Source organism: Phaseolus vulgaris, chromosome 8, assembly GCF_051622355.1.
Source record: "Phaseolus vulgaris cultivar YP4 chromosome 8, ASM5162235v1, whole genome shotgun sequence".
NCBI classification, from domain to species: Eukaryota; Viridiplantae; Streptophyta; class Magnoliopsida; order Fabales; family Fabaceae; genus Phaseolus; species Phaseolus vulgaris.
Window position 1 is genome coordinate 15,989,759 of NC_143505.1, and position 18,449 is coordinate 16,008,207.

The window sequence follows — 18,449 nt, forward strand, 5'->3', positions numbered from 1 at the left end:
TAGATTTACTCTTGTAGGAGGTGTGGATATTAAATAAAGAAGTGTGAAAATGTAAAATAAAGTCACATTATCCATGTGACTTAGGAGAGTAGGTGTAGGTGTAGTTTTTAGGAGGTGTCATAGTAGAAAAAGGTCACACCTCCCATGTGACTTGTTTTTGGTGGGAATTTCAAATGAGTTTTATTTGAATTTTCCCACCTATTTTCCAGCACCCTCACACTATAAATAGAGGTGTGGGCTCTTGTAAAATTCAGATTAGAAATTAGTAACAGAGAAACTCTACTCAATTTGAGAGAGAATTTGTGAGAACTTGTGAGAACTTGTCTTCTCCTTCACCTTGTCTTGAGTGCATTTGGTTCTCTCAAGTGGCGGCACTAGCTCACTCATCTTGGAGCCTTCATCCTCTAAGTGGCGTGATCATCAAACCAAAGCATCCATCTCCATAAGTTCTTCTTCTTTTCATCTCCATTATCATATGAAGCATAAACATGTCTTAGTTTCTTTTGTTCGGTTCATCTTCCTTTTCTTGCACTTATGTTCGGCTGTTTTCAATTGTTTCTGTTTTGATTCGGTTCTTTAGCTTCTTTTCATAATTTGTTCAGTTCATTTTCTTTCTTAAGAGTTTCAATCGGTTCATTTGCCTTTTTACACAATTTGTTCGGTTCAATTGACAATAGATGGATCTTCCATATGAGTTTGGTGTTTGGTGCAAGTTTTGGTGAGTTCTTGAAACATAGAACCTTGATCCAATTCTATTAAAAGTGCCTAAGCTATCTCCAACTCAAGTTGATTCCATAGAATGTCAAAGAATCATTCATATCTACCTAGTGGAATCATATTACTTAATATGAGCTTTCTAGAAGATGTCAGTTGATATTCCATTTGTTGAATATTCTTTGATATATAGAACCAGAACCATTTATGATTTATATTTGTTGATATGTTTGTATTGATGGGATGATTTTGTATTGAATTAGTTTGGAATTTGCCAATTATAATGTCTTTCTTTTATACACATTTGTGTTATGATGAACATTTATTTCAATAATTTACCTTAGCAATTGTTGTTATGTGATAAACTATTATGATTGTACTGTGTACACAAAGAAATATAAGTAAAAGCTTTGGAGCTGGTTTGAGAAGGAACTAAAGATAGTTCATGATCTCTTTGTATACATATATATATATATATATATATATATATATATAAACACATTTGGTTATGTTTAAACTCTATTTTGAAATACTTAAAGGTTTGTAAATGGCCTTTGTTGGGTTATATTATATGATTTTATGGGTCTTACATTATGATATAAATGTTTTTTTTTTGTTTTTAGGATAATCCGAAGGTAATGGGTTTGTTGTGTTTCTTTTATGTATAGATATTTATTTAAGTCTAGTTTAAAGACATAGTTATAAGTTTCTAGTTAAATGTTTGACAATTGATTTTGAAATCAAATTTGTATTTGAGTTAACTGATTGTTATGGATGAAAATAAAAGTAGTAAGAAAGAAAGAATCTTAATAAAGTGGTGAGGGTGCACATTCATAACTAAATCCAAATGATTTTTATCTTAATTATATAAGCTTTAATACATTTTAAAGGTATATTTTGAATGGTAATTTATATGTTGTGTGCAATTTGATATTGAACATATGTTTGATTCTAGTGTAGTATATTTATTTGTATTAAGTGTTTGTATGTAGATTTTAAATTTGTCTTTTAAGTAAGAAGTTTTACACCAACATTTGCTTCGAATGAGCATTTTTATATGGTATAAGTGTTTTGTTATTGTTGATAAAATTCCAAGTGACTTTGATATGCTTACCTTTGAAGAATCTAGATATTATCTTCAGGATGAATTAACTCTCTGTCAATTTCTTTCTTATAGTTGGTGGTGAATAAAAGATGGTGTCTTCAAATCAGAAGGATATCGAATGGATGTTTTCACAACAAGTAGAAAGTAACTTACAAGTTAAAGTTAGTTTTTCATGACCTGCTCTTAGATAGAAATTGTGAGAGTTAAATAAGTAGTATATCAATAGTGTAGAGATTTACATACGTGTTTCCTGAGGAAGTGTTAAGGTTTCTCCCAAGATGGAAGTAAAGTTTTCCATTGATTTAGTGCCTAAAGACGAGATTAATGTTAATGACACCCTACATTATGGTTATAGATGAGTTAGTAAAGTTGAAAAAGAAATTGGAGATTTAATGGAGAAAATGGTTTATCATGTCACGTGTGTTTCCCTGAGGAGCATCAATGTTGTTGGTAAGGAGGAAATATGGGGAATCTAGGTTGTGTGTGGATTGTCAATAGTTGAACAAGATTTTGGAGGAACAATAATTTAATGGACCAAGTTACATGAAGCATCATCTTTTTAAAAATAGATGAGATTCAAGTATCAAAAAATTTAAATAAAGACTAAAAATGTGCATAATACAACATAAAGATCCATATATGACCATTAAGAGTATGTGATTATACCCTTTTGAGTAATAAAAAAACTAAATGTTAGTTATGCATAGACCACCCACCTTGTACAATCTTGCCTTTTATTCTAGTTTGGATAAAAGTTATCTGACCTATATCTAATAAGTTATGTCAAATATCAGATTTTTGCTTGAAGAAGAGATATGCAACTAATAATACATGAAGATTATTTAATTTATAACATTTTTTGAATCCAACAATATACACCAAAATTTATCTTCACTGAGAACATCTCAATAAAATGGGATTATGGAAATGAATACTAGAATTCTCCAAGAGATGACTATAACCATGCTTTGTAAGAACTCCTTGCCAAAGCACATTTAGGCAATGATAATTAACACTGCTTATTATATAAAAAACAAAGTGCTCATCCGACTCTTATTGGAAAAGAATCCTTATGAACCGTGGAAGGATAGAAAACTCAACATTGGTTATTTTCATGCTAATAATTGTTATAGTTATATCCTTAATATCAATGATCAAATTAAACAAATTGACTCCAAGGTTGACAAGAGTATATTCTTAGGTTACCTTTGTTAGAATGGATGGCCTTAAACGAGAGGGGGGGGGGGGGGGGTGAATTATTTAAGAAAGATTTTCGTAAACTTTTAAGCCTAGAATGAAAATACTTCAAGAAAACCTTGATTAAGAAATCAGTTTTTCAAAACATAAAGCAAAAGCACAATACTGGAAAACAATCGGTTGTTTTACCGAAACAATCGGTTGTTTATACCAGTTATTAAATGACACTGAATTTAAAGAGATAGGGATAGAGAGATTGTACACAGTTGTTTATACTGGTTCACTCCAAACCCAGAGCTACATCTAGTCTTCTCAGAAACCCTGAGGAAATCCACTAAGCAATCACACCTTGATCACTTACACAACAACCAAGAGAATGACCTTGAACACCTCAAGAAACACACTCTCCTTGGTCAACACACCTACACCAAGATTTGCTGATCTTGATCCCCTCAAGAACACACAACCAATCTTAGCAAACACAGAAACGAAACTTGTTTTTACAGAGAGTACAAGAATTACACTTGTTACAGAAGATAATCTGAAATCAATACAAGCAGAATCCTATTCTACAACTTTGATCAATCACACACTCTTAGCAATCTCAACTTTTTGAAAAACTCAAAAACTCTTAGAAAAAACTTGTCAAAGATTGATTGTCAAATCTGTTTTTCTGAATTTATTCAAAGATGTAGTGTAGTTTGTTATCAAATCTTAACAAACTCTTAAATTGCATTAAAATATTGGTCAAAGCATTTAATGACTGGAGCGTAAGCAGTTAAAACATTTAAAGCTCAGTCAAAGATAAAACAGTTTTTCTGTTGTGGTCCCAAAACAAACAATCGGTTGTTTCCTCGAATCAATCAGTTGTTTTGGTTCTTAACAGTTCAACCATTTTAAAAACAGTTTTCAATCTTTTTCTCAAAACACCTAAGTATAAACAATCAGTTGTTTCGACAAAACAATCAGTTGTTTTAACTTAGTTTGAAAACATTTTACTTTCACAAAGATTGAGATGTTTATGCTTTAGATTTAATCAAAGGGTGGATTACAACATTTAAACTACCCCAGAACTAAGCTAAACCAGCACAGCAACACCAAGCACAACAAAGGCTTCAACATCCTTCAAAGGATTTGGATTCTTCAAAGCTTGAACACCACTTGGTTCAACAATCTCCCCCTACTTGATGAAGAAAAATCCCTGGTGCTTGTGTTTGTTCTGATTGAACCTGAAGCAGTTCCTGCAAAAATAACATTTATACTACCCAATGCTTCTTACAGCAGCAAGTTAGATTTTCACATATTCTAAAAATAATAAACAATCGGTTGTTTATACGAAACAATCGGTTGTTTCTATCAGCAGTAGAAAACACTTTCATATAAGAGATTTTAACAGATTATCAGATAAAGATATACAAGAACCAATTAATTCTCCCCCTATTTGTCTTCACAAATAGACTTTAACATGTATCAAAAACAGATTTAGGAGAGATTATTAAGATCAAGAATACCTAACTCATTTCTTAAGAAGAAAAACCTCTCTTTTGGTAATGGTTTGGTGAAGATGTCAGCTAACTGCAGTTTGGTCTCCACAAACTTCACTTCATAGTTCCCACTTTGTACATGATCCCTGATGAAATGATGCCTTATCTCAATATGTTTGGTCCTTGAGTACTGATTTGGAAACCAAAATCTGCAAGTTGTTGCTTGAGCCATAGAATCTGTGCACAACAGCTTTCAGCAGCAATATACTCAGTCTCAGCAGTCGAGAGAGCAACACATGCTTGCTTCTTGCTATGCCATGAGATTAGGCTTGAGCTAAGAAGGTGACAAGTGCCACTTGTGCTCTTTCTATCTAGCTTGCAACCTGCAAAGTCAGAATCTGAATAACCAATTAAATGTATTGGAGAGTGAGAAGGATACCATAATCCTACAGATGATGTTCCTTTGAGATATTTCAGAATTCTTTTTGCAGCTGATCCTGCCGGTTGGCCAAGCGCAAGAACGATGCCTCGTCACGATCTTTCCTCACCAGCTTTAACACCACGTGCGCTTCAAGTCCACGCTACAGCTTGTCTCTCTGAGAACCTGAAAACACAGTATGGCGCCTCTGCGGCCGGTGGCGCTCCGACGCTCAAGTCAGTAACAGGAACACCCAAAAACTGAGAGAAAACTAAGTGCTGTAGAACCGTGCTCAAGTGTTCTCAATCAGAAAAAAGAGAGTCGTAATGAACGTACCTCCACAAATTCTGTTAAGTTTACCTTTTATACCTAGGTATTTTCTCTCTCCAAACAGTTACACTTTGGACGCGTGGCTCGCATCCAACTCTACACGTGTCATCATCTGGGCTAGAGTGACTTAAGCGTCATTTCTATGTAGCATCCAACCCTACACGTGCCATCATCTGGGCTAAAGTGACTTAAGCGTCATTTCTATGTAGCATCCAACCCTACATGTGTCATCATCTGGGCTAGGGTAACTTGAGCGTCATTTCTATGTAGCATCCTGTTATGCTGCCAAGTCTCCTATTCAAGGTGTAACCTAGCACGTAACGCGCTCTGGAATGCCACCCGACAAAGCGAGTATCGGATGCAACAAAGTACACCATCTTTGTGATATCGCTTGTCGCAAATGCCACCTTCCTCCCCGCCACGCCATGCATGTTCTAGCTGAGGGAACCTCGCCATCAACGAATGTCCACTCTGGGAATCCCGTCATCGATGAGCAAGCTGTGTCCTCCAACTCACTTAACCTCCATGCTTCATGCTGACATAACAATCATCTTTACTGAACCTACACGCCTGAACCTCCAATAGCTTCAACCAAGTTTACAGAGAAATCCGGCGATGTGCCTCTTGTGGCGATTCCTGACCACCTGATCTTCCATCATCTAACACGACGATGATACGAAAACCTGGCGACAACCGACTATGTACGCTGAAGAACGCCACTTCCACAAACGGCGACTATGTTAACTTCTTGACCATTCATCTTTCTCTTGTCCACGTGTCCCGCTAAGCACGCCCCACGTAGTCACTTACTGTCCACGTCATCACACCCAATGACTTGATCGGTACAACAACTTTGAAGTGTGACTCTTTAGGATTTGCTTGATATCTTGCACATAAACACACCGCAAACATAATGTCCGACCTACTAGCTGTTAGATAAAGAAAAGATCCAATCAATCCTCTGTATTTTGTTTGATCTACACATTTTCCAGCAGCATCCGCATCCATGTAACAACTTGATGGCATTGGAGTGCTAGCTTCTTTGCAACTCTCCATTTCAAATTTCTTGAGAATCTCCTTGCAATACTTTGATTGACTTAAGAAGATCCCATCCTTCGTTTTCTTAACCTGCAATCCAAGAAAGAAAGATAGTTCTCCCATCATAGACATTTCAAACTCACCTTTCATTGCAACCACAAATTCTTCACACAATCTATCTTGTGTAGCACCAAAGATGATATCATCAACAGTTCTGCAAGATACAGTTTTGAACAAAACATAGAACTTCTGATATTTGGTTAGCACAGATAAACAGTAATAAACTCCAGAGCTAAATATCAGAAAATATTACTCATCCCAAACTGTTTTAACAACAATAAAAAGAAACTTAAACACAACAGAAACACAACATATATCTCCCCCTATTTGTCTTCACAAATAGACAAAGAGAAGAGATAAAACAAGATATTGTTTTGATTACATCAGAATTAAAGCAGTAACAACAGAAAGAAAGAAATTTAAGAAACCAGATATAACAGCCAAAAACAATCGATTGTTCCGATAACCAATCAGTTGTTTTTCCTTCATTCTTCTTCATCAGCAAACTGAAGATCAAAGATTTGGTTCTGGACAACTTCAATTTGTTCATCCAGAGTCATGAATCTTGCATCCATGTTATCAAACCTGGTGTCAATCCTCTGGAAATTGCTAACACAGAGATCATGGAGGCTCCTTTGATTTTTAGCAAAGCCATCAAGCCTATTCATCATGAGTCTTTCAAAAGAAGACATGGTTTGCATCCTTTCTCCTTGATTTCCAGCACCAGCACTTGGTCCAGCATCTTGATAATATTCAGGTGGATCTTCATGTTGAATATCCATATCAGCAGGTTCATCTTGTTCAAGATTAGCAGCACCATTAGATGAGGCACCATGATCACCATCCTTGCTTATCCATTTTCCACCTACTTTTGTAAAACCCATTTTGCTGAGAGATCCATTGTTCAACTCTTGAGTTGACTCATGGCTTTTTGCATGTGCTCTTTGATGATGTGGATCCAATTGATTTTGATTTTCTTGGTGATGCAAAAAATATATACCAGATCTTCTTCAGTTAGAACAGAATGATTACTCCCCCTTGGAGTTAGAATCCAAGTCACAATAAGAGCAAGCAATCTCTCATCAAGCTTTAGTCCTCTAACCGAGCATGTACTTACTTGAGCATGTTGATTCTTCAAGCAACTCTTGTAGAATTGGATTTTGTTAAAATCCTCCACCACTCCAAGGTTTCCCTTGTTGATTCTAAGACCAGAGAACTTGAGACCAGCAACAACAGTCCATACTTCATGAGTTATCTCCATTTTTACACCCTTCACATGAGAAACTAGATTGTTTCCCTCAAACTTTAGGTTTGTGTAGAACACCCTCACCAAATCTGGATATATGTTTCCCTTCATCTCTAGGAACTTTCTGAGAGATTGATCCTTGAGCAACCTTCTCACATTATCAAGCTTTTGACTTTTCAGCCAATCAAAGCATACAACCTTGGGGTTGTTTATCTTCTTGATACTTGTTTCATACCTATACTTCTCAATAAGATCATTGTCTCCAGAAAACCAGCCTTCTAGCCTTCCTCCAGACCTTACAGCTCTGGATTTGACTCTCTTTGAGGTGACTGATGTTGGGCTTCCTTCCATTGAAAAGTTCATATGGAGTTTTCTTCAAAATAGGCCTTATAAGCACCCTATTCATCACATAACATGAGGTGCTCACTGCATTTGCCTAAAAGTACTTAGGAAGTGATGATTCACTAAGCATTGACCTTGCAAGCTCTTCAAGAGACCTGTTCTTCCTTTCTACCACTCCATTCTGCTGTGGTGTTCTTGGAGCAGAGAAATTGTGCAGAATTTCCAACTTCTCACAGAATTTTCTAAACTTCTCATTCTAAAATTCTCATCCATGATCATTCCTAATAGAATCTATGTTGCTGTTCTTTGTGTTTTGTAGTCTTCTTGCTAGATTTTTGAATGCAGCAAAGCATCACTCTTTGATTCCAAGAAAAGAGTCCAAGTGTACCTAGAAAAGTCATCAACAATACAAGAGCATAATAATTTCCACCAAGACTCATAGTTCTTGAGGGTCCAAAGAGATCCATGTGAAGAAGTTCAAGAGGTCTCAAAGATGAAACAACATTTTTAATTTTGAAAGAACTTTTCACTTGTTTCCCTTTTTGGCATGCTTCACAAATGTGATCCCTCTCAAACTTGAGTTTTGGCAACCCAATCACAAGATCTTTTGAAATTAGCTTGTTCAAATGATTCATGTGAATATGAGCAATTCTTCTATGCCAAAGCCAAGATTCATCTTGCTTGGATAGAAGATAGCCAATTGAACATGGTGAAGATATCTAGAAGATACACATTATTAACTCTCTTACCTACCAACATTACCTCTTTGGTGTTGGGTATACATATTTCACATGTATTTGCCTTGAACATCACTTGATATCCCTTGTCACAAAGTTGGCTAATGCTCAGCAGATTATGCTTTAGGCCTTCTACATAAAGCACATCATGGATTACCAAGATGTCTTTGTCTCCTATGGATCCTCTCCCAAGAATCCTTCATTTGTTGTTGTCTCCATAGGTGACATGACCTTCTTGCTTAAAGGAGATACTCAGGAACTTTGATTTGTCCCCTGTCATGTGCTTGGAGCATCCACTATCCAAGTACCATAGTTGCTTGCTCTCCTCCAAGATTTCCTACAAAAGAGATTTTCAAGTACAAAGATTTGGTCCCCTTATGAATGTGGGTCCATCTGGTTTATACTCATCAATTAAAGCTTTATTTCCCTTAGGAATCCACTTCATAAGACCTTTAGGAACAACATGTTTTCTGATTTTACAGAACCTCACAGAATGACCTCTTTTCATGCAATAGAAGCATGTAACAATCGGTTGTTTCGATGGTCCAATCGATTATTTTTCTGGCATTTTCGAAAATGATTTTGAAAATCTATCTTGTTTGTTTTGTGGATTAAAATCCAATCCAGATTTTCCAAAAACACAGTTTTGAGATGCTAGAACACTCTCAAAGTTGGATTGACCTTTAGAAAGCTTATCCATTGTTTTAACAAGATAGTGGACCTTTTTCCAAGATTTTCACAATTTTCACAAACTAGAGTATCACACTTGCAAGAGGAGTTTTTGTAAATGATTTCCAGATTTTCAAAATCTGTTTTTGAATGTTCTAAATCCTCTTCAAGTGCCTTTACTCTGTTTTCAAGCCAGCTGTTCTTTTCTTTTAACCGATTGTTCAAGAGAGCCAATCGGTTGGCTTCTTCATGTGTTTCTTGAAAGGCTTGAAGTAATTGACCATAATTTTCAGAGTTTGAGGAGTTTGATGAACTTACACTACTTGAGTCATCCTCCCTTCTGGCCATGAAGCAAAGATTGAGGCTTTTCTTATTTTGCCTTCTTTTCCTTCTTGCTTGACTCCTTGTCATTGCTTCCTTTGGTTCATGAGCAGCCTTGAGTGTATCCCACATATCCTTAGCAGTTTTGCACTTTGATATCCTGAAAAATTCATTAGTATCTAGTGCAGAAGCTATAATGTTTTGAGCAGACCGATCAAGCTGGGCCATCTTACATTCATCATTTGTCCATTTAGACAAAGGTTTTGCAATAAAATAATTATCTTTTTTGAACTTTGGAATGTAAGGACCATTCTCAATTGAATCCCAAATTCTTTGATCAATAGATTCAATAAAGATTTTCATTCTTGCTTCCCAAGGTTATCAGACTCGAGAGTTTACTCAGACTCGTGAGAGGTCTATAAACTCGACTCGTAAACCCGACTCGTAGACTCGTAAGAGTCTACTTCAGATAAAAAATTTAATAAAAAAATATTCATATATCAATTTCATATTATTTTACAATTTTTTTATTATGCTGAAACATCAAATCAATAAAAAATAATTTAATCTTAATTCCAATTTTATTTCAGCCATTTTGAATAAAAAAAATCCCCAAATTAGCTTAAAAATAACTCCCAAACCTAAATCCAATCAGCATAAAAATCCCCAAACCCAACCCAATCTAGAAATAATTCCCAACCCTAAACTCAATAAAATAAAGTTAAAAATTCCCAAACCCAACCTAATAATAACCTAACCCAATTAAGTTAAAAACTCCAACCCAACCCAGCCCAGCCCAATCAGGTTCAAAATTACTGACCCAACCCAACTAAAAAATCACTCTCAACCCTAAATCTAACCTTCCCCCAATTAACCCACAAACCCACCTCACTCTCAACCCTAAATGAAGAAGACGCGACAGTGCGACGACAAGGTGGCGCGGCGAGGCACGACAACAGCAAGGCGACGAGGCGAGGAACGGTGACAATGAAGCATGACAACGAACATCTCAATCGTTTTGGGATTTTTTCATAACTCGTTGACTCGGCCTTGAACTCGCGAGTTTACACCGAGTTCAACGAGTCTGTCCGAGTCTACACCGAGTTTGCCAAAAAACGAGTTTACTCACAGGTTCACTCGCCAGGCACCAGTCAACTCGTAAACTCGAACGGGTTTAAGGGTTCACCTGCGAGTTTGATAACCTTGTTGCTTCCCAAAACTTATAATTCAATCCACAGAATAAAGGTGGTTTGTAGATTGAAGCACCTTCCTCAAAAGATAGTTTTCCAGCCATAGAAAAAAGATTTTTAGATCAACTTGAATAACTTTCAAGAACCAAGCTCTTGATGCCAATTGTTAGAATGGATGGCTTTAAACTAAAGGGGGGGGGGGGTGAATTGTTTAAAAAGAATTTTCGTAAACTTTTAAAACAAGAATGGATTTATCTCAGGAAACAATTGATTCAAAAATTCAGTTCGCCAAAACAGCAAGCAAAAGTTGCAGTACCAGAAAAACAATCGGTTGTTTCACAGAAACAATCGGTTGTTTATACCAGCAAACAACAAATCAAACTGAATTTAAAGAGTTAGAGATAGAGAGATTGTACACGGTTGTTTATACTGGTTCACTACAAACCCAGAGCTACATCTAGTCTTCTCAGAAACCCTGAGGAAATCCACTAAGCAATCACACCTTGATCACTTACACAACAACCAAGAGAATGACCTTGAACACCTCAAGAAACACACTCTCCTTGGTCAACAAACCTACACCAAGATTGCTGATCTTGATCCCCTCAAGAACACACAACCAATCTTAGCAAACACAGAAATGAAACTTGTTTTTACAGAGAGTACAAGGATTACACTTGTTACAGAAGATAATCTGAAATCAATACAAGCAGAATCCTATTCCACAACTTTGATCAATCACACACTCTTAGCAATCTCAGCTCTTTGAAAAACTCAAAAACTCTTAGCAAAAACTTGTCAAAGATTGATTGTCAAATCTGTTTTTCTGAATTTATTCAAAGATGTAGTGTAGTTTGTTATCAAATCTTAACAAACTGTTAAATTGCATTAAAAGATTGGTCAAAGCATTTAAATATCTGGAGCGTAAGCAGTTAAAACATTTAAAGCTCAGTCAAAGATAAAACAGTTTTTCTGTTATGGTCCCAAAATAAACAATCGGTTGTTTCCTCGAATCAATCGGTTGTTTTGGTTCTTAACAGTTCAACCATTTTAAAAACAGTTTTCAATCTTTTTCTCAAAACACCTAAGTATAAACAATCGGTTGTTTCGACAAAACAATCGGTTGTTTTAACTTAGTTTGAAAACATTTTACTTTCACAAAAATTGAGATGCTTATGCTTTAGATTTAATCAAAGGGTGGATTACAACATTCAAACTACCCCAGAACTAAGCTAAACCAGCACAGCAACACCAAGCACAACAAAGGCTTCAACATCCTTCAAAGGATTTGGATTTTTAACTCTTGTACCTTATTTATAGAGGAATCCATAAATTAAAATTTGATGGTTTTAAACATATTGATAGGAGACTATCTGATCTAGAAGATGACTTTGCAGATCTAAAATAAGGACATTAGACGCAGCAAGGCCATAAGATGTCCTCAAAGAATCATATTCAAAGGAAGCAATAGGCGAAGGATTGTTTGCTCCAGATCGCACACGTTAGACTCAACAAAAGGATTGTGGATTCCTTTCTTCTCACCCTCAAGAGAAGATCCTTGGAAAGAGGAGAGAAGGCGTGAGGACTAGATTTTCATTAAGATATGGAATATTGTTTGCCTTTCTATCCCAAGTGGAGCCAAATAACATCGAAAAGGCTCTAGCTGATGAAGGTTAGAACTTAGCCATGGAGGAAGAGTTCAAGTAGTTAACTATAAATGATGTCTATGTTGAAGAAGAGCATTGATGACTCCAAATCTCCATGGATTACTTGAAGGTTGATTGTAGCTTAGTTGAGTGTGTTTTGGGGTAGTTTGAATTTGTTAATTCACTCTTAGTTTGAATTCAAAGTTGGTTTAATTCAAATCTTTTTTGAAAAGAATGTTTTATGAAGAAGTAGAAAAACAACTAGTTATTTTATCGTTTTAATAAGTTTTTCATACTTAAGGTTTTTGAAACTAGTTTTGGCATATTTGAATTTCGACAAAACAACCGACTGTTTTTTAATTGTCTTAACAAAATTCTGTTAAGTTGGTTAAATCTGCTTTAAATTATTTGAAACTGATTTGGCTTTTATAATAAATGTTTCAACTTCTAATTGGAGTATATATGTTCTATTTTACGCTCCTAGCATTAGTTTTTGCAAGATCAGTTTTTGAAATCAAGTTTTCTCCAAGATTGCTTAAAGCTTTGGATATTTTCTCTAAAAATGAAGTAGGACTTGTTGTGTACTTTGATTTTATTTGTACCAGGTGTGATTAATCTTATTTCCTTCTTCATTTGTAATTTGTAAGTACTAGTGTTCAAAGAGTCAGAGGGTGTTCTGATCTGTGGTGTGATTGTGGTGTGTCAAAGGAAGTGTGTGTTATTTAGGGGATCAAGATCACTTCTTTGGTGGTTGTGTGTTTGTAATCTGGTTTTTGATTGCATAGTGGATACCAGTGGTTTCTGGGAACTGGATGTAGCTTTTGGTATAAGAGTGAAGCAATATAAAATTTCTTGTGTCATTCTTTCTCTCCGTTAACTCTTGTGTATCTATTTTTAGTTGTTTTTATACTCTGCTGATAAAACAACCGGTTGAATTTCTGGAATTCAACTAAAATTGTTTTATAACTTGTGTTCTTTCATTCCTTTGGCTGTGATTCTTCTTTGACTTTCATTATACCTTCAAAGTTTGGGAAAATCTTTTATAAACAATTCACTTCCCTCTTGTTTAAGGCCCTCAATTCTAACAATTGACATCAAGAACTATGTTCTTGAAAGATATTCAAGATGATCAAAAATTCCGAATTGATGGCTGATAAACTACCTTTTGGGGAAGGTGCTTCTATAAATAGACCACCACTGTTTTGTGGTGTGAACTACCAATTTTGGAAGGTAAGAATGAAAATATTTGTTAAATCTATTGACAAATGTATTTGGAATGCAATTAAAAATGGACCTTTTATTCCCATGGTTGAAAATGAAAAAGTTATTTCTGAAAAACCTTGGTCCCAATGGACTGAGCAAGAAAGTAAGAAATCTCAATATAATTGCATTGCTAAGAACATGATCAGATATGCTTTAAGTTCTGATGAGTTTTTCAGGGTATCTCAATGTGAGTCTGCAAAGGAAATGTGGGACACTCTTGAGGTGACTCCGGAAGGGACAAATGGTTTACTCACATACAAGAAAGCATACTCTCATACAAGATTATGAGTTGTTTAGAATGCAGAAGGGTGAAACCATTGTTGAAGTAAAAAAATGGTTTACTCACATAGTACATCATCTTATGAGTCTTGGGAAAAGTTTTGATAAAGAGGAACTCAACATCAAAGTTCTCAAATGTCTTGATAGGTCATGGCAACCCAAAGTCACTTCCATATCTGAATCGAAAGATCTCACCTCCATAACCATTGTCTCATTGTTTGGAAAGCTAAGAGAGCACGAGTTGGAGATGGATAGGCTGAACCTTCAAGAAAATAAGGATAAATGTGTTAAATCAATTGCACTAAAGGCTGTTGGGAACAAAAGTCGTCAAGACTCAAGTGATGAGGAAACATTTAGCTTGCTGTCCAAGAAATTCAACAAGTTCCTCAAGAAGAGAAATAGCAAGAATCACCTATCCAACAGGTATGACAACAAGAAATCTATCAATTTTAATTCTAACAAATATATTTGCTTTGGATGTGGTGGACATGGTCATATTAAAATTGAATGTCCTAACAAAGAGAGGAAAAACTTCAAGAAGCATGCGAAAAAAGGAAAATCAAGAAGAGTTTAATATGATAACTTCTCAAGCTCCTCTTCAAGTGAAGAAGAAGAAGTAAACTTATGTTTAATGACAAGGCAAGAAATTGATGCAAGTAGTGTAAGTTCCAGCTCTACTATTGATAGTGAAAATTATAGTCAACTTCTCAATGCTTTTAAGGAAACACATGAAGAAGCTAACAAACTGGCTGTTTCAAACAATAGGTTAAGAGGGTTGAATAATTGGCTGGAAAAGAGAGTCAAAGTCTTGGAAGAAGAACTGGAAAACTTGAAAAATGATTTTGAAAATCTGAAACAGTCTTACAAAAGATCTTCTTGGAAGAATGACTCAAATGTTTGTGAAAATTGTGAATCTCTTGAAGAAGATTCACTATCTTGTGAAAACTATGGACAAGATTTCTAAAGGAAAATCAAATTTTGAAATTGTCCTAGCATCTCAAAATTGTGTTTTTGGGAAATCTGGACTGGGGTTTAATCCACAGAGCAAGAAGAGTGGTGTTTCTAAGCCTTATTCAACTGTCAGGAAATTTCAACCGGTTGAAAAATTGAAACAACTGGTTGTTATTTGCTTCTATTGTATGAAAAGAGACCATTCTGTTAGGTACTGCAAAATTAGGAAATTTTATGTTCCTAAAGGTGTTATGAAATGGATTCCTAAGAATCTTAAAGCTTCAACACATCCAATTAATGATCATGGACCCAAGTTTGTAAGAGGACCAAATCTTGTTGCTTGACTTTTGTCTTATGCAGATCCCCTGATAGAAAAACAACACATGTGGTATCTTGACAGAGGCTGCTCCAAGCATATGACAAGGGAGAAATCCATGTTTATCAACCTTAGTTTAAAGCAAGAATGGCATGTAACCTATGGGGACAACAATGAAGGAAATATTCTTGGGAGAGGCACCATTAGTGACAAGAGCAACTTCCTAATTCATGATGTTCAATATGTAGAAGGATTGAAGCATAGTTTACTAAGCATTAGTCAGTTGTGTGATAAAGGTTATCAAGTAACCTTCAAATCCAGCACCTGCGAAATTCGTCAACCAAATTCACAGGAAGTATTGTTGATTGGTAAAAGAGTCAACAATGTTTACTTACTTGATATCTCACATCCTTCTTCCCTTGGTTGTCTTCTAACCAAACATGAGGAATCATGGTTATGGCATAGAAGAATAGCTCATATTCACATGTTGCATTTAAATAAGCTTATTTCTAAGGATCTTGTTGTAGGATTACCCAAGTTCAAGTTTGAGAAAGATCACATTTGTGAAGCTTGTCAAAAGGGAAAACAAATTAAACACTCTTTTAAACTGAAAAATGTGGTTTCCACTTCAAAACCCCTTGAGCTGCTTCACATGGATCTTTTTGGTCCTTCTAGAACTATAAGCCTTGGGAGAAACTAATGTGCTCTTGTTGTTGTTGATGACTTTTCCAGGTTTACTTGGACACTCTTTCTAGAATCAAAGAGTGATGCTTTTGTTGCCTTCAAGAAGCTTGCTAAGAGGTTGTAAAACACCAACTGCAACAACATTTGTTATATCCGAAGTGATCATGGTGGAGAATTTCAAAATGAAAAATTTAGTTCATTTTGTGAAAAGCTTGGAATCTTCCACAACTTTTCTGCTCCAAGAACTCCTCAATAGAATGGAGTTGTTGAAAGGAAGAACATGTCTCTTGAAGAGCTTGCAAGGACCATGTTGAGTGAATCTTCATTGCCCAAGTACTTTTGGGCTGATGCTGTCAGCACTGCTTGGCGGATGCCAGTCGCGATTTCTTCAGGGTCGAGTCGTGCTCGGCGACTGAGACCATATGTCTTAGTGGGTCTCTTACCGAGTCCCCTTTCAGATTTGCATATTTCCTTGTCGTTTGACAACTTCACGATTGATGTCCTTAGGGCGCTCAATGCAACTCCTACCCAGCTCCATCCCAATACTTGGGCGTCCATTCAGGCCTTCCGTGTGATGTTTTGCACTTTCATCCTACTCCCTCTTGCTTTCTAAGTTATTATACCTCCCAGCTGTCTGAGCCTGTTTTGTGGCACTCACTGATCAATTGGGCGGGCAACATACTCTTCAATTCCTTCACCACCTCATACAAAAGATTCAAAGAGTGATTTTTTAAAGTTTTTGTTTGCCCAGGAGCCATGCCGTATTTCTTCAATGAAACCGATCGGTCGAGGTTTCCGATGTCTTGGACTAGGAAGCCTCTGAAGTTTAAGGAGTGGCCTCGCCCGACCGAGAGTGTCGAGGAGTTAGAGATTCTCTCTCTCTTTGACGGGCTCCCGAGGAAACTTCCCACACGAAAGCTCATAATTGTGTAAACGAAAACAGCTCGTTGGGCGGCCTTTAAGAGTATGTTGGTTTCTTCTAGCGTCGTTCGGTAACTTTGCTTCTTTCGTTGCAGAAATCATGGTTTAAGATGCTCCTTGGGCGAAGGGATTGTTGGATGCCTTAAAGGAGAGGGTCGCTCAGCGCAAGGGCAAGCCGAGCATTGAATCCCTGACGAACGGGAGAGGGTCAACCGGTGCTGGCCCTTCGGGGAAGAGTAAGAAGAGTCCGAGGGAGGGGGGCAATATAGCCACGACAAATCGCTCGCCTGGGTTGATGCTGACACTGCCTCTTCCTCATCGATCACCGATTGATGTTGACTCGCCGCCAACAGATGATTTCAATCGGTCGATCCCCCCTTCTACTCCTGAGCGTACAATGAAGGTCTGCATGTCACCCCTATCGGTGTTGAGGGGTGACTTACAATTCTCGAGGGGGGTTAAGATTAGCCTTCTAGAGCCAACCCGATAGTTCATCCGAGGGGTTCTCTCGGAGGACCTGTTGCACGGTAGCATTGAGATGACGTGTCGTGTGCTTGCCTTGGCCCACCTGGGTTCTGAGAACTGGGGCCACCATACCAAGGAGATCTCTCGGTTGGAGCATGAGCTCTCTGAGGCTTCGGGCAACCTGAAGCAATCTTTCGCAAATAACACTAAGTACGCGGAGAGGCTTGCTCGGGCGGACACCAAGCAAGAAATTGTAGAGGGTCGGGTAGCCGAGCTTGAGCGACAAGTCGCGAAGATGGTGACCAAGATGGTCCACATGAAGAAGGTTGTGGAGGAGGAAAACAACAAGAACTCGGTGTTGCATGCCGAGAATTCTGAGTTGAAGGCCGAGAAGGGAGCAGTTGAGGCGAAGTTGGACAGGAATATTGACGAAACTTTGGAGTTGCTCAACCAAAGTTTTTTCCAGGTCGTCCGAAAGGCCTATGTCTTCTACAATGGTCCACCATCGTCCAATGAGTTCGACCCTGAAGGTGAAGTATTTGAGGGTCGGATCTTGCCAAGGGCCAAGGTGAGGGCCTTGGAGAGTGCAACTCATCCTGCAGTGATCGAAGGTGCTGAAGGCGAAGATCAACAAGTCTTAGGCTTTTAGTATTTTGTTTCCTTCGGCCGAGATGTGGCCCTTTATCGCTTTTCCTCTGAGGCTGGGGTATGGCCTCCTCCTTCCTTTCTTCATGAATACAATGGTCGTTTTGCTTGCATATTGATTAAGTTTGAGTAATCGGCCGGATAATTAATTGAACAAGTTAAGTAAGCGGTCGGGTAATTGAATTAAACAAAGAAGATTAAGGTTACGACTAGACCGAAATGAGTTATGTGCGGTATCGGCAGGGTATGCCGGTTAAGGCTACATCTAGACTGAACCGAGTTATGTGCGGTATCGGTAGGGTATGTCATTTAAGGCTACGTATAGACCAAACCGAATTATGTAAGGTATCAGCAGGGTATGTCGGTTAAAGCTACATCCATACCAAACCAAGTTTGTGAGGTATCGATAAGGTATGCCAGTTAGGGCT

General features: G+C 37.2%; 1 protein-coding gene across 1 annotated transcript; it reads left to right on the plus strand.

Moving 5' to 3' along the window:
- Window positions 1–15,373: 15,373 nt before the first annotated feature.
- LOC137824651 (uncharacterized) lies at window positions 15,374–16,006 on the plus strand. The gene has a single exon (XM_068630316.2). It carries the CDS (start codon window positions 15,374–15,376, stop codon window positions 16,004–16,006), a length of 633 nt encoding a protein of 210 aa, XP_068486417.2.
- The last annotated feature ends 2,443 nt before the right edge of the window (window positions 16,007–18,449 follow it).

What these genes read in the sequence shown, in the direction of transcription:
- LOC137824651 (XM_068630316.2), top strand. Translation starts at nt 15,374, where the DNA reads ATGTGGTATCTTGACAGAGGCTGCTCCAAGCATATGACAAGGGAGAAA.